General features: G+C 41.2%; 1 protein-coding gene across 4 annotated transcripts in view; it reads left to right on the top strand.

Annotated features, from left to right (window-relative positions):
• pard3aa (par-3 family cell polarity regulator alpha, a) overlaps positions 1-22170 on the top strand; it is a 318714-nt gene that overhangs the window by 119655 nt on the left and 176889 nt on the right. For 3 of the 4 annotated variants that reach the window (XM_034222611.1, XM_034222610.1, XM_034222609.1), the window contains exons 4-5: positions 2930-3120; positions 6548-6685. In XM_034222611.1, the coding sequence (XP_034078502.1) occupies positions 2930-3120; positions 6548-6685 (329 nt within the window). The remainder of the gene's footprint in view (positions 1-2929; positions 3121-6547; positions 6686-22170) is intronic. The other variant, XM_034222612.1, reaches the window with a different exon arrangement.

Below are 22170 nucleotides of genomic sequence, written 5' to 3'. Positions count from 1 at the left end.
TTCAGCCTGGATCAATTGCCGGCTCGGTCTGAAGTGGCAGCGCTGGTTATTAAACGTGGGACCAACCAAACCCTTCGGACTGCTGGGATAATCCCATCACAAATTAAGGAGAGAATCTTCATATAGTGACCTTCTTACAGAGTACATACTGTACAAACAAGCACATACTCCTTCACAGCCCTCTTATCATATGTTAATCTGTAAGGATTTGTGCCTGTTATGGATCAGCATTTTATTAAAGATAAGACCTCACTAATGGGAAAAAGCTATTCTTGTCAATGTTAAAATGCCAGTGGTATTAAAACATATCCAGACATGATTAGGTAACGTGTACGCATACAGTCAAAGTGAAAAGAAGGTCACACAAAGTCAATCTTTTATACATGTCACTCATGCGTATCTCAATGTGACAGTTTTGGAATTGAAAATGGAAAACATGAACAATGAGAGGATCTGATGAAATTAGAAAACCTAAAGGTATAATCTATTATCTTTTAAATATAACATTACATCATATATTATAGGCATATTTCATGCAGTCAGATAGTGTGGGTGTTTGGTTCAAGCATGGTTTTAAATTAGAGAATAAAATAGTTAGTCCCAAACAATGGGTAAAAAAAATCACATTGCATAATGCAAGATCAATGTTGTCATGGTTTCATAAGACCCAGATATAGACGTCCAGTAAGTGCTGAGCCTTGAGGTATTCTGGGAAACACACCATTACAGGTTTTAGTGTAACTCTCTGTTTAACAAACACACAAAGAAAAGCTCTATTACATAAGTTAAGAGTTTGTGTGTGTCTGTGTCTGTGTGTGTGTGTCATGTCCAGTATGATAATACTAGACGTTAATTACCCCCGTTGTCTGTGGAGAACGTCATTAGAGCCCTGAACTGGACGTGAACCAGCCGTTACTCAGAGGGGCCAAAGTTTATTAAACTATTATTGAATCTTCAACCCAATTTAAGAGTAAACGCACAATGACTGGCCGTCTTGCTGCTTGCTGGGATTTCTTTACTCAATTCCAAACCTCTTTTGATGAAACCTACAGACAACGGCCAAAGCAAATTAAAAACATTTGTAACAGAGACAAACAATACATATTACAAGCTGCTGGTGAGTTTGGTTGCCATGGACTTTGTCAGCAGAGTGGTTTGGGTAGAAAGAAGATCAAACTTCTAACACAGGGTTGTGAAGCTACTGTGAAAGTGTGGTTTGAAAAGCTACCTGTACTGTAACTTCACTTGTGGCGATGACTCCTTCATGAGAAATAAAGTTTTTACTACTTAAAAAGTTCCTAGAAGTTTTGAGATGTCATATAGCCATTTGCATATTCAATCATCCTGCACCTAGTGGGAGGAGGAGGCTGTGGTGAATTGGACATACGGTGACCCAAAAGTATTTTCCAATGGTCTCAGCCATCCTAGGAGTTTTAGAAGTGAACCTGAAACACGATCAAAGCAGTACAGCTGGCGACAATAAGGAATTATAACACACAGTTTCAATTTAATGACCTGCAATAATTAAACTACCTCAAATCTTAAAGAGAAAAATGTATTTATTAACAAGTCAGCAAGTGGTGTGGCCAACTCTATTCCAGAGACTGTTCACCCGAGAAGAATGTATTGGCTGTTTAAAAAAAAATTATAGGTCAGTGGAGATATTTCTCCCAAAAAGTATTGTTTACAAAATATTGAAGTCTGGAGTATAAAGGCAGTGGCAAACATATGTTGATCTCCCCTTTTTATCGGGATTCAGTCACATAATTATAATCTCTTCATTCCCGTGTACCCTGCAGGCAGTTGTAAGAAACACTTTCAATTGCATTCAAATATCCCTCGTCTTGTCACAGTATTAAATACGCACGCAGCGTAAGCCATGATTAAAATGCAACGCTTCCACTACTAAGACATGTCTTTGGTGTATCAGATGGAAGCTTAGCACCGGCATATGCTCTCTGCCATGATCCGCCGACGGATGACAGGTGGTTACCCAACTATTTGCATAATTATGGGTGTAAAGTGCAGGCTGTTCGAACATCATAAACAAATCCATATGGTCTTCTGGGAAAATCCAGATGATTCATACCCAAGCTCACAGATAAACTTTAGGTGTAACAGACACAGGATTTCTCACTGAATGTTTTAGCAGGAGTGTGAAGTGTGGAGTAACTTCATTCCCTCTACTTGTTTTTGCAGCTTTGATTAAATGTGAGAACCTTATTACGAAGTTGTAGTTTGGGCAAGTGTTTCCTGAGCACTTTCTTTTGGATGCTTGATGGCTTGGATCATTTTGGTAGTGAGACCTAGTTTCAATCCCAGGAACATTTCCAGAGCCACTGCCACTCAGAAGTGCAATATGTGAAAATGATCCTTATCTTGAGATTCAGATCATGACATATGAGTAATGGTGCTCCAATTACGATTGTAATTGTTTTTATGGCCAGGCTGAGCAAGGGGTTGGATAATTATTCATATACTTTTCTCTCATATTTACATTTTATAAAGCTGTTTGAGTCATTTTTCAGCTAAAATGATAAGGCAGTATATTAATATCACTATTGCAGGACTCAAGCCAAGCAAACCTCTCAGACTTAATGTCTAGGCCAACAATGTTTCCATTTGGGTTCAATATACCATACATGGTAACACAACTATTTATATTCACCACTTCCCATGTCTCAGTGGACATCCAGTATAGTGTAGTCGCTGATGTACTTTAGGGGTCTTATGGTTACCAGAAAGTACTGTGGGCCCAGACATGTGCCACAGTTGGAACACTGTAGTGGAAAGTGATTTACCCAATATGTGAATAAAACAGCAAGTGGTTGTGTTGCTGTGACTCTATTATCCTAACTGTGCCCTGTATATTTTACATTCTCTTACCTTTTCTTTCCACCTTCCTTGTACTCCACCCTCCCCTCCACAGGCATGCCTCTCCATGTCCGTCGCAGCAGTGATCCCTCTCTGGCTGACCTAGTTCCAGGCGAAGTCCCGGTTGGTCCAGAGGAACCGTCCAGAAAGAACCCAGCACGATGGTCCACCACGGTTGGTTTCCAAAAGCACAAGCACAAACCAAACGTAACCGCCGGCCCAGGCACAGGCAGTCTGGAACGAAAGGTAACATAAATCTTGTTAATAAGGCATGGGTATATTAAAACTCAACAGAACATGAATTCTATATTTCACTTTAAAGTACTATATACCAGTTTAAACAAATTATTTCCCAGAAGTTCTTTTTTTTCTAGTCCTGCAGATATACTGGGGCCACATCAATTATAATGCCAGAGAGATGTGCTCTTAAATCTTTCCACCTCCAGCAGTCTCTCTGTTTTTAACTTGCTTTCTTCCCTCATTTTTATTCCGTCTCTCCTCTGCACCCTAAATCAAATAAATAACCGTTAGATATGAAATCTTCACTGCTTGCAGATATCCAGCAGTGGCATATATAGTCTTTAACTGAAACTAGTTCCTTCTGATAACACCCTTCTTTGTCTTCAAAAGAAACAAGCTAAGATTGTTAAACACTTTCCCTTTGTTCAAAATTCACCTTTCTGAGCCTTTTTAAGCCTCTGACTATACATCTGTAGAAAACAGCATAGCTCAGGTACAGTACATCCTCCCTGCGGCTTCCAAAAGAAAAGGGAAGCTAATTAACTTCTCAAAATGGCTGCCTGCACACAGTGCTGACAGACCTTTACGTCTTGCCGGGGAATAGATATGTTTTCCATTGAAACAGGAAGGTTAAAAAAGGGGAGATGATTGAGTGCTTGGAACGTGACACGGCAAACCTTTACATTATTAGTGTGTCTGGAAGCATTGTCTGATAATCCCATTTAAGACACTTTAGTTGTCAGAGCCTCAACAATGTAATGGCACACTCCACAGCAGAGGGCAGGGAGAGGTGGAATTTCATTTTGTCAGGATCGCTTCTTCTTCTGGTCCAGCCTATACTGAGCAAATATGTGCACATAGGTTGTGATAAATGCTTTTTCGGAATCTTCTGTGCAATTTGGGCCTTCTGCTGCCCTGCCCTGTGTTCAGTATATTCGTGGCTGGTTTCTTTTTACTATGTGATACGAAGTGTTTGTGTTGTAAAATGCACATAACTGAGGTGAACATTAGAATATACACAAGTGATTGCACATTTTTACACTTTAAAATCAGAAATGACAATACAACACTAATAAGATGTAAAACATATATTTTTTTAAATGCTCCAAAAGAGAGCTTCAATAGGTGTGTTTACATTTTTTTAAAGATACTCATGTTTGGTTGATTTCCGATTGAATGGGATGTCAGAAATGTATTATAAAGATGGTTATCCAAACATGAATAAAGTTTGAAAATAAAGCTTAAAGGTGGGGTATGTAATTTTGGAGAAACCGGCTCGATTGCGCTAGAATTTGAAAGTAAAGTAGTACAAAATCTGCCACTTCCTTCAGACTTCCTTACAGAGCCCCTCCTCAAACACACACACAAACGCGCACATGACCAATGAGGGAACGAGATAAGTTTGTGCACAGATGGAAGGCTGACAGGCAGGTAGGCCATCCAGTTACTTTAGCCGGGCCGGCTAAAATGATTGGTCGTGCTTTTTACAGTACTACGGCTTCCACAGATGAACATTTTTTATGTATTTATTGTCAAAGCATTTCATATTCATTGCTATCGGGATGTTAAGAGCATTCCATGGAATATAACAAAAAGTGTTTCTGAAATAAATTACATACCCCACCTTTAACTTAAATTTCCCATTTACCTCTGGCCTCCCATATATTGTATTCATGCAATACCATCTCGTTTTCAAGGGGGTCCCGAAAATCCCATCTCCCATCATTTATCTAAATCAGATCAATTAAAGTCATTTTAATGTCACTAAGGGCTTGTTTGAAAAGTAATAAGCTAGCACTGGGAGACTGTCATTTTTATTCAGCTTTTGGCTGGGCTATTTTCTTTTCAATAAAAAAGGGAGTCTTAATCCTCATAATCCTCAGTGACTCTTTCTCATTCACCCCACTGTCCTATATTCACCGTCAGTTCAAGATAAAGTCATTTTTATGCAATCAACAACAGATGTAGAAAGTATTAGTCAGCATTGACGTTGATACATTTATGTCTTGGCGCTAACATTGTTCACAAAGGTAACCATACATCAGTGATTAGCATTGCCAAAAGACTGTATGGATTCAAGCCATACACTATAGCGTCTACCCATTGTCTGGGGTAATTTCCTTTATACACTACAGCCGGCCTTATTTTGACCAATTCCCTGTGAGTCCAGTTAAGGCCAAGTAAGGCTCGGTTCTGCTATATCTCCTTAATATAAGCCAACGGGAGCCCTAAGTCATCAGCTAGCACTGTAAACTCATCACGTCTCCAAATGTCTTTTCAATACCTCATACTCTCGGTTCTCTGCGCTTTGCACAGCAAATAAAGGGAGTAGGTAGTAGATATTAGCCTGTTGATTTACTGCTACCTCTCTGGTATCTGGGTTTCTGCGCATTTTACGATCTGATGTGTCGTAAAAGTTTGTGGAAAGGGGTCCTTTGTCGCGCCCTGTTGCATGTCGGGGACTCGAGCCACGATGGCTATCAGGGGCCGTCTCAGTGGAGCCCACGTGTCCGGCTGAGTTTTACAGTCCTGTCTGCAGTGCTTCCTCAGGCCCCGTCACGCCACATTCAACAGCACTAAAACACACATGGCTTGTTTTAGCATTCAGGGGATAGGGATCTCCACTGTTCTCTTTTACTCTTGTTTTTATGTATTATTGTTTGCTGATATTTTATCACCCGCTGAACACTTCTTGTTTTCATTTGTCTTTTTAGCTGCCTGTCATACTCCCGCTAATCCTGCAACATGCCACTTGGGAGTTCTTCTTTTAAAAATTGTGTCTGTGTTCTTTTGTTGTGTGATGTCTCGTTAAAGGAAATCAAAACTTCTGTTTCTTTCTGTCTCACTCCTCAACTGCTGTTTCGTAAATCATTAGACCTTTAATCATTCTTATTCTGTTAGTGTATCCTGGTGAGTCATTCTCTCCGCTGTGTTTTTAATATTAATTTGCTTTCATATTTATTCAAATAGCCACAAGGTCCTTCAATTGCCGTGATTTGGATGCCAAGGCTAGCATGTCTAGAATGTAATCTAATGTGCTTTTGTGAGTTTTTTAGCTTTTGGCTGTTGTAATAAGTCTGCTGAAATCTGTGGGTGTTTGACATTACCTTGGCAGTAGCATGTTGGAACGTGCTTTTTTGCGTAATTGAAGAGCTCAGCTTTGGCCGTCTTATTATAATAGGCCTCTTAGTAGCAGTTCAGGTTTAGCTGTGGGGAAGGGTTAGGGGTGAGGGTCGAATAGAGTAAGACTTGAGGAAATCATTGCGTTGGTGTGTGGCACCAGTCCAAGATATACTAACTGACATCCACTACAAAACGTCTGTCATCCAGCTGCTATAGATAGCACAGAACCTGAAAAAACTGTCAGTTTAAAACCTAGAAGTATGGAGAAAGGATGTGATGTTAAATCTCTCCACCTCTTCCTTTTCCATAGGGTAGAGGAGGCAATGCCTATCGGAGTCTTCCTCGTGACACGAGTGGCTGGCCCACTCAGTTCCAGAGAGAAGTGACTCGATCCTCCCTAAGCGCAAACCATCCGATGGTGGACAGATGGCTTGACAGACAGGAACAGGTATTGAGATTTACTTCATACAAAAATAGAGGGTGATTTTTTTTAAGTTTAAAGACAAGAACACCCTAGCTAATAAGGATGTTAGGGTTAGGGTAATCCAAAAGTTATATAGCTAGTGTCAGTAACATAAAACATCCTGTAAAACAGCATGAGTAGCAGGATTAGATGTAATGTCTTAGCATGGCTGGCCCCTGTTATTCTCACTTTATCTGCAGACAAACACATGCTGCATTGTGTCAAAATCATACACTGCTGCAATAGGTTTATAGTATTTGCATTAGAGTAGTGACAGATACAAAATGGTAGTGATTTCAACCATACTCCTCACTGCCCCAGCCATCTTGAAACAGAGTAAGTGATTGACATCAGTCTTCATACTTTTGTTCTATGCTATACTTATCATAAAGTAACAGAGTACACTTTTAGTCATTGCAGGGTTGTCTCCTCACTTCACACCGCCTGGCTCTGTCGGCACTTTGTAATTGTCTCACTCTCAGCTGGTCCCTGTACTCCTCGCACTGTCAGAGAGAGAAATAAATGTTCCCTTTTAAAAGTTATTAAAAGTGACAGAGGCTCTCTGCTGGGAGAGCAGAGATGACCTTGAGAGTGTCACACACGCTGAGCTAGACGTGAAGAGGCTTTCTCCAAGTTTGTCTGTCAGTCTACCACACATACTTACTCTGACCTGCGTAGGAGGTGTTTAATATATCCCTCCTTTATACCGGTTATAAGAAATAGCAAAGGGGGAGAAACATGAGATCCGGAAAAGAAGAGTAAAGCAAATGCACAAGTTATTGAGTGAATAAAAAAAGAGTTGAGTGTTAAGAGGATTAGCTTTCCAGGGTTCTCACCTGAATGCCTGGCCAACCATGCTGTGGGTTTTGTGCGGTTTGTCTGTCTTTCTCATAGTGTAACTGAAAAGGAACCTCACCAAGGTTGGGTGTCATTGATGTGGAGTCCACTTTTCTTTGAAGAAATATTTTCATACTCTTAAAGTATTTGTATCTTGCGTATACGTATATATTGCTAAATGATAGTAATACTTTGTCGCAAAAAAATCAGATCAATACATTAATTTCGATTGTTAAATGTCATAATGATATACTCTACATTAGTTGTTGTATTTTGAAAACATTTAATTTAGATGATAAGATGATAAAACCCTCTGTTTGAATGAAAAAATTATATTTTATGGGTACATTAATCACAATTTTTCCAGAGGTAACGGGTTCTTGCAGTCGTAAACCACATACTATTTAGATGTATCTATGTCAGTTTTATTTAATTGCTTTGTTAGTTGCAGTCAAAATGGTTTAATCAGCCTAAAAAAGACGTATAGTAACAAAAACAGGCATTTACACAAATGAATTCAAAGATTACTGTAAGGTTTCCCGGCCAAAGATGAGAATATTATTTAACAGCAGGAGTCACGAACAGCAGTATGTAAACATTTAATGAATAACAGCAGGAATGCCACAGTGTGAGCGTAAGCATCCACACGGTGGCTAATTCTCTGCTACCTTAGCCTTTCTAATCTGACAGCTGTATGACAAAGAGGATTCACACAACACAAATCCGCTCATTAGAGGTGACACAGTTTGTTTTCCCTTTAACTCACTGCATCTCAGGCTTGATCGCTGCCTTCCCCTCCCACACATGACCGTTACATATCTTGTCTTCTTTGTCTGTTTGATGGACGGGCAGCAAAGCTTAATAGAATTGAAAGATACAAATGCACAGCGTGGGTTAATGAAAAAATAATTGTGATCACTCCTAAAGCGCAGGCGGAGATAATGAGTATACACACACACAAAGTCACACACACACACATACCCGCTAAGGTTTTAAGAAAATCACACCAATTAGCAGTTGTTTGTTTATCAGGGATAAACTCTTGTACTATTGTTACGCTTTATGAGTGAAGATAACAGCAATAACAAAGAACAGTAAGAAAAAGGGATCACACACTCAACGATAGATTAAAACTACTTATGCGTTCTTTACTTGATATATGTATATTCATGTGTATATAAGTCTCTGCAACTCTTTCCTAAACTTCATGCTGTACACTACCTTTGGTTTTTAGGCATTTCTTCTAACATCAAATCTTCTTCTTTTAATGGCTGATGTAGGTTAGCGGCGCTTTTCTGCCTGGCCACATTTCGTACACTCATAAAGTGCTTCACTTAACCATTTATATTTAAGCAGGCCTTCCGACCCCCTGCTATAAATTAAGAATGTGAAGCCAGGCAGACTAGAACGACATGGACTTCTGTGCTTAAAATACCAAAGATGTTGTTTGAGTTGGATGACGTTAACTATACAAGCTGTGATTCTGTCGTCACCTCCTGAAACCCAGATGTTATAAACCCAGTGAGGGATTTAAGGCGGGGATGCAGAACTGCAGATGAAGGAGTGGTTTTGTAGGCACTTCTATCTTACCTTAGACAACTTGAATATGTGTCGATGCAAACCGACTTATTGTTGGTGAGGCTTAGGTTTGTGTTCATTAGGTAAATCCACTTTAACCTCATTTCTATTATGAACCTTTAAAAACAAGAAATGTCAAATATGATATGATACTTTTCCTATGCAGATGTTCAGCATACACACTGATCACAAGGCTGCTCGCCCCTCCAGTTATATCTGGAAGTACGCCTGCATTGTCTTATGTTTATCTAGCCAGTCAATAAATTCACTTTAGTATCAAATATTCCATCTGAGACTTGGCGCGTTCAATCGCTCGCCACCCTTCCACACTTTCACACACTTAGGCTGCCAAATGTGGCGTGGAGAAAAGCTTGCTCTATCAGCCAATACGCCAAGGCCTTATGAGTTATTCTTTATACAAGCAACTGACATTAACGTTGGCCTATTATCCCATTGATGAATGCTAATGGGCCTTCCCGCTCAGCATATTGGGATCTGGCTGAGTGCCTCTCCACTGTATTGTTTTGCAGCCTTGATGATGGACCAGAGGCCATTATTATGAGCTGTACCAGAGGCGGGAAGGACACCAGCTGTCAATCATAGAGGGATTTTACCCAATCAAAATGGCTCACATGTAAGGAGTCAAACATGTTTAAAGTATACCCAAAAAGTTCAGAGTTGAATGGTTCAAATACAGTGACATTTAACTATTAATACTGATTATCATGTTTTATTTTTCAAATCAAATATCCAGCTTGATACCAGCCTTTGTTTACAGGTTTCTTTTGGTTGGCTTTCCATAAACCGTTTTGAAATTCTGTTTTCAAAACAGAATAAAATGTAAACAAATGTCTGAGTGGGAACAGCTCTGATCAGACAACTTTGATAAAGCCTCCAACTGTCAGAGTGCCTCCCTGTCTTTGTTGTCTAAATGAGACACCTTGTATGGCAAGTTTGAAAGGAAACCAAAGTGGCGAGCTGCCCAGTTAAATCATAGAGCCAACATGTGAAAAGGAGAGGAGTTTGTGCAACTTCAAGCCGGATGGAGAGCAGTGTGAACACACTCCTTTCCTTTCATATTCTCGCACAAAGGATTTCTCACCAAACAAACACAGATTGGCTTTTGGGAACTGATTTTCTGACTGTTATTTTTCTCACATTATTTTCTCCATCTCTCACATTAGTTAGAAGCAAACTGTTGTCTTACTCTGCAGCTAGGCCTTTGTACAATTAATGGATGTACAAATAAAACGCAGAAGAATAAATTCATTCATATTCATATATTCATTCACTGTGTGTAAAATGGGCAAAACCTTTGGCGAAATGGGACTTGGTGTAAGAATAATATGAGTATCTCACAACAATTTCTTTTTAACTGTGTAGTGTAGCAGCCAGTCGAGCTTAGTGGATTTTCTATGCTATGTTGCTAGCTACAGGGTCAACAAGTATATTTTCAATTTGACAAAAAAATAAGGCTATTTCTTTAAACCTGAAGTGTTTTGTAAAAATGTGTGCTTTATTTCACTGCCCTAATCATACATCTCTACAACAGCGGTGGTGAGAAAAACGCTAATCATTGCCAACAATCATAATAGACAGAAATATGAAAACACCCAGTTTTAACAATCAAAGACATCATTTGTAACAGCTTTGTTTTATTGTTAGTATACTTCTAAATTGTCGAGCCAAATTGTAGCTCTGGTTCACTCATTGTATTATACAAACAGTGATTACAGTGGCAAACATCTAGGAAGACTTTGGACAACTCTTTAGTTGGTCAATTATTTATTTGTGTTGTGGTGATTTAACCTAGTCTACTCTCCTGACTAGTTTGTTTATAAAGCCCTCACAGTCTGCAGACCCTGAGGCGAGCGGGCAATAGAGCAGTTGAGCATGGAGAGAAAACACAGCGTTAACCCCCCAGCCCTGTCTCCCATTCTCTTTTGTCTCTCCAAATGACTTGGAGAGACATACAGTGGATGGGTAAGGTTGGAGAACTCACCGTTTTTTTTCTTTTCTCCAGGGTCATGTGTTCTTCAGCGTGCGTGTGTGCGTTACATACATCTGGGCTGATGTTTGATAAAGAGCAGGTCTGAGGTTTTGTTGTGTGCACTGTAAAAGAAAGCAACACACATTCCAGGGCAGTACAGTATCGTTGTGGTGTCCTGTGTCTGCAGAGAGGACCTTGCACTTATCCAGGACTTCTCTTGTAACTTTCCCTGAAACACACATAGGAAGCCAGTCATGCCAGATGTACTCACTATGTCTTTTTAAACTGCTGTCCAGTGGGCATGCCCAGTAAAATACTCACATTATTTTTTTCCCCTATTAAGTATCATCTGTTTGTTGCACAATTCCAGTGTATTTTATTTTCCTTCCTGCTCACTCTTACTACTTTGCAAAAAAGAAAGTTTAAAACCAGTGATATTACAAATTGTTTTAAATGATTACATGGTGGACCCTTTTTCCTCCTCTGTGAGTCCTGTGAAAATGGCAGCTCACCAGAGGGGCTCCAGTCGGGCCTGGGTCCTGAGTGGGAACAGTGTAGCCCTCCCCACTATTAATTAGCCATCTCCGCTGAACCCCTGCCCCAACTTTCTGACCCCTGACAAACCAGAGCAGGTTTTCCTCTCTTAACATTCCTCCTAAGGCCTGCACTGCTTTTCAAGCATCATTTAGTACTGGTCACCGCCTCCATTCACCTTTAAGTGGGCTTTGGCAGTTAGCCTTCAGCATTGCACTGATTTGTAGTGCTTATTGATTTACACAACATGTTGTTGGTCTTGGGATTAAAAGTGAATACCCAACCTTTCTTTTCTTAACCTTTCGGAACCATGTAATAATGCGGAATCCCACATTTGTGCTATTAAACTCTGAGTTGGAACAACATCAGAATTCCAGCTATTTCTAAAATAGTTATCTTTGTTTTAGAGAAGGCTTACCGTAATATATTTTAGCCACAAGCTGCGCGTTCACTCATGAACAGGGCCTGAAGCAGCGAAATACATAACAGATTTTATGTGATTCTTAGGGCAGGTAGCGCACACACACACAACACCACACACACACACAACACACACACACACACACACACACACACACACACACACACACACACACACACACACACACACACACACACACACACACACACACACACACACACACACACACACACACACACACACACACACACACACACACACACACATACACATACACATACACATACACACACACACACACAATGTGCACAGTTGGTAGTGTCATTTAGTTTATTCCACAGCAGGGCAAATTTGTTGTAAATGAGCGATTATAAAATGATGCTATTTAATATCTCATTATTAACTTAACATCTTTGTAAGAAATTAACAGCCTTGATAATCACTATGAACCTTAGTGTGTGTGTGTGTTCAGTTAGTGTGTGTGAGTAATTTATATTGAGTACACGACAGTTAATCATCTACCAGCTTTTCTGCCCAGAAGCTTTTCTCACTTTTCGTTCCTTTTGTGCCTATTAGCATTCAGACAGACTCCCCTCTCACCTTCACACACACACACACACACACACACACACACACACACACACACACACACACACACACCACACACACACACACACACACACACACACACACACACACACACACACGCACACGCACACGCACACGCACACGCACACACACACACACACACCATAGACACTCCAGGACTGACAGAGAATGAGAATGATAGGAATGAGTGCTTAACAATTCAAAACAACTTTCACAGCTTAATCCCAAGCACATAACACAGCAGACAAATGTAGTTCCCAAGGACAGCATGTGAGCAAATGTTGATCTGCTAAGATTCGGGAATCAGCCCATTTTCAAAGAAAAAGAACAAAAAAAGCTATCATTCTCTTTTGTTTCATAACAAAGTTTCATAGCACATTGGCCTTTTCTTTACCCTTAGCAAGATATATTTGCCCTTCTTGGTTTTCTTACTTCCTCTGCCTTTCTTACTTCCTTGACGATTGTGCAAATCACGTCTCCTCCCTTATCTTGTATGAACAGGATGCGGCATACATTTTTAGGAGGCTGCCAACTTTCTCTATCAGCTGAAAATGTTGAACCTGTCTTGCACTGCAGGCTGTGTGTGTGTGTGTGTGTGTGTGTGTGTGTGTGTGTGTGTGTGTGTGTGTGTGTGTGTGTGTGTGTGTGTGTGTGTGTGTGTGTGTGTGTGTGTGTGTGTGTGTGTGTGTGTGTGTGTGTGTGTGTGTGTGTGTGTGTGTGTGTGTGTGTGTGTGTGTGACGAGAAAGTTTAACTGATATAATTTAACTGATTCAGGCTTTAGGTTGGTAGAACATATTTCCGATCCTCCAGAGAGCTTTTTGTGTCATCTTTCACATTTTGACCATTTATATTCAAAAACGTATCCCCTCAGAATTTTTTGGGGGAAACACGTCGGAGAAAGCTTAGACATGTCCAATTAAATGAAATATATTGCTTAGGTATCTCAGGAAACTTAGGAAACGTATCTTAATGTATCTGCAAAGTGTCTAACGTAAAGGTACGAGTCTTTCCTTTTGGTGCTGAAGCTGTCTCTCTCTCTCGGTGCTCGCTGGTTCCTGCTGTCAGGTCATTAGTAGTCACTGAGCGGCGGTTGCTCTTCATCTCTCCTCGTCTAGATTTTTCTCTCCAAAGTTTGCACTTGTCTTTTTCGCTTCCTTCTCTTTCGGCTCCCTCTCTCCGTGCCTAATTACTGCTCGGATGTCGTTCCCTCTTGCACGTTCACCCCATCATTGCAAACAGCCCTTCAGCAAGGCTGTCTGTGCTTTGGTTGTAAACACATCACCTTTTCTTTTGACAAGTTTAGTTCCAATCCTTTTTTTATTCTCACTTTAAAACTATAAAGACAAGCGGATGTAAACAGGGTTTTCTAGGGACAGGTGGAAAATCAGTTTACGTCGAATACTGTCACTCGTCTGTCCTTCTCCCCTCGTCTATCCTATCTCTCTTCATTCTGTCCACCCTTACATCCTCTCTGCAGTATCAGGGTGGCTATCCCTCTCCGCACTGCTGGTTGTGAACGCGTTAATTCTTGATTAGAGTTCAGACTTTCCCCTTCTCCGATTTGCTCGGTGGAGTGAGAAATCACTTTCTCAATGAGAATAATTGAACACGGGCAGGGGGGTGCCAGCTCATTACCCACAAATCACAGGGAGCAGGGGCACCTTAGCTGAAGACAATAATGACTTCAGGGAATAAAACGGGGCCGCCAGCGTGGAGCCGAACCAGCGTCGGCCGCAGAGAACAAAGCGGGGCGAGGGCGATGCACATTTTTAACACCGCTTTTTTTAGGTGAAATCATTTTGTGCTTATCTTCGTACATTTTCCGTCAAATCCAATTAGTTTCTTCAGAGGGAGACATTTGTTTGCTTTGGAAGGAAGCGCTCTATATATTTAGTTGGGAGCATGGCAAATATTCAGACAAGATGATGTTGATACTCTTTTGGTCGGTAAATGGTCCTTCAAAAAGAGAAGAGAAAAACAAAGATATAGAGACCAATGAAAGTATATTGTGAAACAGCTACGGATACAAAGCTCTTTTTATGCCCAGCACTATGGCTCTAGATGGACTTTGATGATTGACAGTGCCGGATTTCCCACAGTGCAAAGTCATTCACTCCTATTTATTTGATTTCTTTCTAGTTTCTCACCCTCTCTTTTTTTAATATGCCACACAGTTCCACTCTCTGCAGAGTGCCAAATGAGTCTACTCTGACACAATAGGGTCCATTGTCACAATAGGCTTTTCTCACTGTTTTATAGGTCCCATTAGGGGGCCAATGCTTTTAAGTTGCTGAAGGAATGTAATAAGGCCCCAGCCTACAGTAAACATCCAGATCTCTGTGCCACAGAGAAACATGAGACCGGGCTGCTTTACCATCCCGCATGAAGAGAGACCCGTTTCATTTGCATGGGCTGTAAAACAAAAGCAGTCACAGTTGGATGTGAACAGACAGGAATGAGGTGGTTTCATTTCAGAGCCAAGTTGATGGAGGAATAGAGAGCCTCTAAAGAGAGAGCGTGGGCGGAAGGTAAACGGTAGTGGCAAAATCAGTCCATTTCTGTTCCTCCCATACAAATGTAGTCATGGTAGCCAGCCACGCTGAGCTGCACCCCTGATAGGTGTTATTTGGATTCATTTAGCTATTGCTCTGTTCTTGATTGTGCACTATTGTTGTCTAGTTTTCATCAACAGTTGATAAAGGAAGCCTAACTTATAAAAAGACATCTGGCAGCCTGATGGTTGTAAAGGTCACGCATTATTATTAAGAGTACACTTTGTGTTTATGTCCATCAAATTCCTTTCTTCTCTGTCAAAGTGTCCTTGACCATTATTTATCAGGTCATTTGTTGTATTCCACTTTGGAAAAGAGATGCCTGTCCAACAAATCTATATAATTAAGCCACACAGTACAGATTCACGATTGGACGATTCATTCATCTGATTAGAGTATGATGATGAACTTTACAATTGCCATACCGTATGTAATAATAGCAAAGCAAATTCAATTTGAATTGAAATGTCTTCTGACAGGAAGCTCAGATATCAGCAGCAATCGCTTTTTAAACTTGTGAGAAACTCACACTTGAAGACAGAAGTGAGAATGATAGGAATTTCGTATCATCTTTTATTAAGAAAACTTGTATAGGTTAGCAACATCTTAAATGTTGTTTATAGGAGCATCCCAACAACACATTAATTCACCGCCCAGAAGACAAATGATATCACGCTCGACTGCAGTAGCCTACTCTAAAAACACACTGAAACTTTCATCAAGGTACCATTATGGTCTCAGTGATAGATGACCTATTTCCATCTAGTTTAAATCCTCATATTTCAGTGAAACAAAGGAGCACATTGGCTTTCTAAAAACATTGAAAAATCTAAAGTTTATGAATACTTTGAAAAATCTTCCGCCATAAAACATGCAAAATCGCAGATATAATCCTTTGAGCGTGTCAAGGTTGGATGCCCACATTGAATATTGAATGGCTCAGAATGGTGTCATTCTGGCAAGGAGCATCTCTGAAAATAGCTGTGCTTCTCCCTGAACGGTTTTCCACCGGAATTCTCTCCTCTTTACGGTCTCGGACACAAAGGCCATGGGAGTTGTTGTGTAGAATCGCACACCTGCTGAGCTCCATCACAACATACTCTGGATTCCCTCATGTAATCATCATTTCCACCAGAACCATGCTGACAGCCTTTTCCATTTTAGAAAACAGTGGAGCACAGAAACAATTACTTTGCTTGTTGGGGTACATGTGTGTCTGTTGGATTTGAATATGAGACTCCTGCTGATGTTGTTATATGATAGCTTGATATGCAAGTGTGCCTATGGGTACCCTGTGTGTGCTCGGTTAGTGTATTTTACACACATGCACATTGTTTACATGCTGCAAATTGCCTATCCAAGCTTCGATCTGTCTTGTTTGTTGTGACACTGATGATTTTCCTGTGCTCTTATCTCATCAGTGATTGCAATCACTTGTCGTATTTAGCAAGTGACTTGTCTTCAACTCTAACTAGCACACTCCTTTGATCAATCAATATCTTTTTCATAATGTGCTCATTGCACTCACAGCCATAATGTGCAAAAAAAATAAATTGTTTTTATAATCTGATACTCTGATTGTGGTCCTACATCCTTCTTCTTTCCTCAAACCCCTACACCCACACCCTGCCCCCCTTCCTTGGTCCGCTAGATTACTGTGGCTGTGCCGGAGTCTTTTGGGACCTCTCTTCATTACCGGCCCTCCACAGGCCCCTCATCTCCACACGGCCCTCTTCATTTAGCCCTGGATAAAAGCGAGGACTCGCCCAAATGGCTTTCTTTCTCCCCCTTATCCAAGAATTTTACCTTCCAATTAAAATGAAATGGAAAGCACCCCCGTCTAGCTCCACACTGCTCCCATGACGCCTCAGATGAGCCCCCGTTCACCCCTGGCCCACCTGCTCAAACAAGGCAGCAAACAACGGCTGATCTGTGGAAAAGACCGTTAACCCCTCTGTAATAACTCACTGCAATTATTCATAGTTCAACATCATTCACCCTCATTCCCTCTTTTTCATTTCCTCCTTCTTCATGTTCGGTGTATTTAGAGTTTGAGGTCACAGCGTGTTAAAACAGCCTATAGTAAATATATGAGGTTCTTCTGTGAATAGCTGCGCTGCATATTTCCTTTTTCCAATGCTGACATTATTACTTGCTGATACAGCATTTGCATCACAGTAACTGTTGTATTAGATAGTTCAGCTCAGGGGTAGTAGCTTATTGGCAGCCACCGTGCTGCTCAATAAGTCAGCGTGATTCTGACTCACGTAATTGCAGATGAGGCTACTGAAAATCATAATAATAATAAAAAAGAAAAAGCATTTAATTGCAATCCAGATCTGAACCATGGGTGCTCTCATTGAAATTCAAACACCCGCTATTATTTCAACGGGGGTAACATTCGCTCACTGACCTTCACAGTTTGAAAGATGGATTTAACGTTCTGAGCAGTGGAAAGCAGACTGTCCTCCCACTTAATAAGCTCAAAATGATGATTAATCTGTGGAAAGCACCACAGAGCTCTTTTTAATGCATGGATAAAGACCTGGGATTCAGTTGGGACCGTCAGCTCAGCTGGGCTGCGCACTCAACCTCCCGGATTATCTGTTCACAATCACCTCTCTTCACCTTAGCCAGGTGTCTGGAAAGTCATAATATCCCCTTTGAACCATTTTTGTATGCACCAGAAACTCTCAAACTGCTTTAAACACCCCCTTTGAAGTGCTATTCTAAAGCAAAATGCTTGGCATATTCAAAGTCTTTGAAACACTTCTACTTTATTCAAATAACATTATTCACTGAGCTTGTAAGAGTAAGAAGTGCTCTGGACAAAAGCCGGTGCCGATAACTCACTTTGCGGTAATCCCTACCCGTTTGAACCTCTCTGGTACAGGAGGGGTCTGCTCCGTTTTGCGGTTGTTATTGATGAGGTATGGAAAAAGTCTCGGGTCTCTCCGTCCGCTTTGGGCCTTTGTTATTGACCTCGTGATTGATTTAAGCCCTCATAATTAGCAGGCCTAATTTAATTAAAGTGCAATTTAACGATACAGTGGGCAAAGGCAAAGGCAGCTGTGTCATTGATAGATCAGTGCAGGCCTGATATGAAACAGGCATGGCATATGATGTATCCCCACAAAGCAGGTCTCACTATAGAGTGCAGAGACAAAGGAAAAGGAGAGATTGTAGTTAAGAGACAAATAGGGAGAATGACCGGAGTAAAGAGAGGGGCTTGCATTTGTTTTTCTAAATATCAGCCCACAAACAGCACTGTCCGACTTTCACCCCCACCCCTACACATCTCGCCGCTCTCTGTCCTGATGTGGACAAATGCAGCCTCACATCTCTGATCTAATTTGCTTAACAGCATTAGGAACCTGTCTGTCCCTGTAATTTGCTTCAAGTAAATCCACGTCTGAGCCTGAACTTTTATGAGCCAGAAGTCATGTATTTCCAAAACAAAGAGCGACAGATTTAAAGGCTAGATAAAAGCTGTGTTGCTGATTAAAACTAGCTGTTTGGATAAGGCAGGTCTATAAAACGTGGTCAATTGGAGATGATATCATCGGCTGGGAAATAAATAATTAAGAATAGAGATTTAATGATAAGAAAAAACACAAAGCGTTGTGTCCCCATGAGGATCGGTCATCATTCGGTTTAAACAATATTATGATTGATATTGATTAGGATTCTTAGAACATTTTAGACAGTTCTAGTTTATTTGATATCACATAACTTGGGTGACAAAAAGTAATCCCTTTTTAAACAGATTTTAACATAAATGTTTCCTGAACACTACAATGCAAGCTGTAGCCGTTCGGAGGTCCAATGGACATACAAATGATATCAAGATTGCTACATTCATAAACGACGATTCTGAAAATTCTTTGTCCAGGTAAAAAAAAGATTTACTGAACTTGATTTCCGAACTTTTTTGAAATGAATAAACTTGTGTCATGATTATTTGGTTCCAATTCAGAACAGGTTTGTTATACTCAACTTCACACCCCACATTCCTAACCTAGCACAACAACACACATTTGACTCTCACTCTCGTCCTTATCAAAAGGAATAGTACATCTAATCTGGAATGCAAGTGCTCTCCTTTGAACAAGGCTGGAGCCCATGGGTGCAGGGTGTGAAATATGAAAGACAACACATGTCCTCATCAGAGGACAGCCGCCGCCTCGGCAACTCCCCTTGGCACACAAACATAGGACTGTAGTATCATAGCCTCCCTCTCTCTTTCTCTCTCACTCACCCATTCATAGGATGTAATAGCAGGCACCGGGGTCACACTGCTTTGATTTTCATCCAGATTTTCAATGTTCACTCCAACAGGGAGCTAATAGTTCGCCAAACAAAAAGCAGCATTCTCTGAAACAGAGGCCTAAACAGTAAGCGCTCCACCCTACAACTCAATTCACATCAACACGATAAATCCTTATTTCTGCGTATTGAAATCACCATTAGCTTACATCATCATGAGATCATAACCATATCAAGAAGATAAGACAGTTTGCTGAAACTGGATTTTGCCTCTGCTGACAACCATTAAGTGCCATTTAGGGAACTTGTGGGTAGGATGAAGGAGGTCATTATGACCCTTCATCATGCACTAATCAGTTTAACTCTTCACTTAGCCTTTTATAATGCTCCTTTATCCCCAACATAAATGTAAATAAGTGTCTCATCATTTGTATCATTGTGACATATTGGTTGTTTTAATGGCGTTGGAGTCTGATGGGCTGGTGGGGAAGGAAGGGTTAACGATGGGGGAGAGGGTGGGGCGAGGTCGTTGGGTGCAACAGTCATGTCCAATCTATTCACAGAGGCCGTTTTGGTGCATAATTTGGCCCTGGTGGCGCTTTCCTCTGAGGGGATGGATATGAAGGATAAAAGCCCTTCTGTAACATGAAGAATAATCCGTGGTCAATTCTGTCACAGCCATGAACAGGTCATCCTACGCACTGCACATGCCATCCATCAGCAGCTGGTGGAGGCAGCTGCTCTAATTTAAGTACACTAGTTGGGATCATCTGTGGTTCAAATGTAGGTGAAAAATCATTGTGCCAAATGCATTTAAACTTATTTTAACAGCTGATTGAAAACAGCAAGATTCTGGCTCTGGTTAAGATGGAAAATTATTGATAATTACTTTGTGAGGTCAAATGAACTATAATAGCACAATTAGGAGTTATTACCGGCAGCTTGTTTCTGTATGTCAGTGCCATTGTGCTATGCAGCGATACTGTGAAGTCCTTTCAGGTCTTTTCTGGTGTACAGTTGTTAGCATTGACAGGAGGTAATGAGGGTACAACTATGGCTCCTTAACCTATTTATGAGAAAGAGAGAAAAGGCTCCGCCTCCGATGTTTTTTTCGCCCTTCCTTCACATTTTGCTATCGTTTGTTACATTTGGCTGGTTTAATGTTTCCATAAGGGGCGTCCTGTATGTCAGCTTTAACAATTCATGTTTCAAATGTAGGCTGGCCATGTCAAAAATAAATATTTCAACAGTCATATTGCTAAATGCTTTGACTTAATTGTGTCCTTTATTGTTTTAATATAGCCAACATACCACTGTGTTCATTTTGAGATACATCTATATGTTGTTCTTTGGCCTCCATTTGTTCTGCTGGGCACATACGGCTTATTGTAAGGAAACGGGTGACATTGTCTGACAGGGAGGCCTGTTCCACACTTGAAGCTGTCCCACAGATGTGGACCCCAGCCCTGAAGGAGGGGTGGTGGCCACAAACACACAATCCACTGCGACCTTTGAACCTGTCCTTGTTAAGCCCTTGTGGACTCAGAAGGGAGTCCCCACCACGCTTCGCCTAACGGCTACATGTTACTTGCCCATGCTAATGGCATGACACACACACACACACACACACACACACACACACACACACACACACACACACACACACACACACACACACACACACACACACACACACACACACACACACACACACACACACACTTGCTTACTGTAGGTGTCCTTTAGGACAGCGGTTGATGGAGGTTGACAGCTCCTCAACACACACCCTGTGCCCAAACCCCCAAGCAGTAGGGCTTTTGTGTGTGTACGTGTGTGTATATGTGTGTCTGTGTGTGTGTGTGTGTGTGTGTCGTTCATGAGCAGCTGCCTCCCTACCCTTCCCAACCTCCCTCACTCCTACTCCTCTCCTCTCTCCCTGGTCCTCTTCCCGTTCTAACCTGTCCGTCCATTTGAAGGTAACAAGACTCTGCACTTTGCAGCTCTCCCTCTCTCCCTTTCCTGTATGCGTTTCAATAATCATATGCTGCAGCTGTCCTATGGCCAAACCTCCAACAATGAAGGAGAGCAAAAGCAAGGGTTAAAGGAGCTGGTAGATTTGTTGGCAACAGATCAGGGCTACAGGCTCGCTCTAATGCATGGGAGGAAGGGTGAGAGAAGGGGGAGGGAGAAATGAAGCAGAGAGAGAGTGATAAAAATGAGTGCCATGGAGAGTTGAAAAGCCTTGTTGCTTTCCCACTCCGCTGGTTACCAAGGGATCAACAGGGTGCTAAAAGCACTCAGGGGAGGAAGAAATGGAGGGTTATTTTTGGTTTGGGGAAGGGATAGATTCAGAATGATGGAGAGACAAAGAAAGAGGGAGAATGGAAGGGCGGGACAGATGGATGTATATTTAGCCTGTGTCTCTCCTCTGACCATCCACTGTCACTCAGTGCATGGCTTTGTTTCTGACTCAAGGACAGACAGTAAGTGGGCTGGCAGGCAATATAAAGGGAGATGGCTTCTTCTTCTTCTGCCCCTGGTCACAAGGAGACACTGACCCCTACACCACTGCCTCAACTACTATAGCAAGAAGTTAGCAGCTATCTTTGAGGACTTCACTGCTTGAAATGTCAATCTTAAGTAATTACTCATTATATCCAGTGTGTGTCTGGTTAGAGCTCA

The sequence above is a fragment of the Gymnodraco acuticeps genome, unplaced genomic scaffold (assembly GCF_902827175.1).
Source record: "Gymnodraco acuticeps unplaced genomic scaffold, fGymAcu1.1, whole genome shotgun sequence".
Classification (NCBI taxonomy): Eukaryota; Metazoa; Chordata; class Actinopteri; order Perciformes; family Bathydraconidae; genus Gymnodraco; species Gymnodraco acuticeps.
The sequence above is the reverse complement of the archived record's forward strand: the minus strand, read 5'-3'. Positions and strand labels throughout refer to the sequence as shown.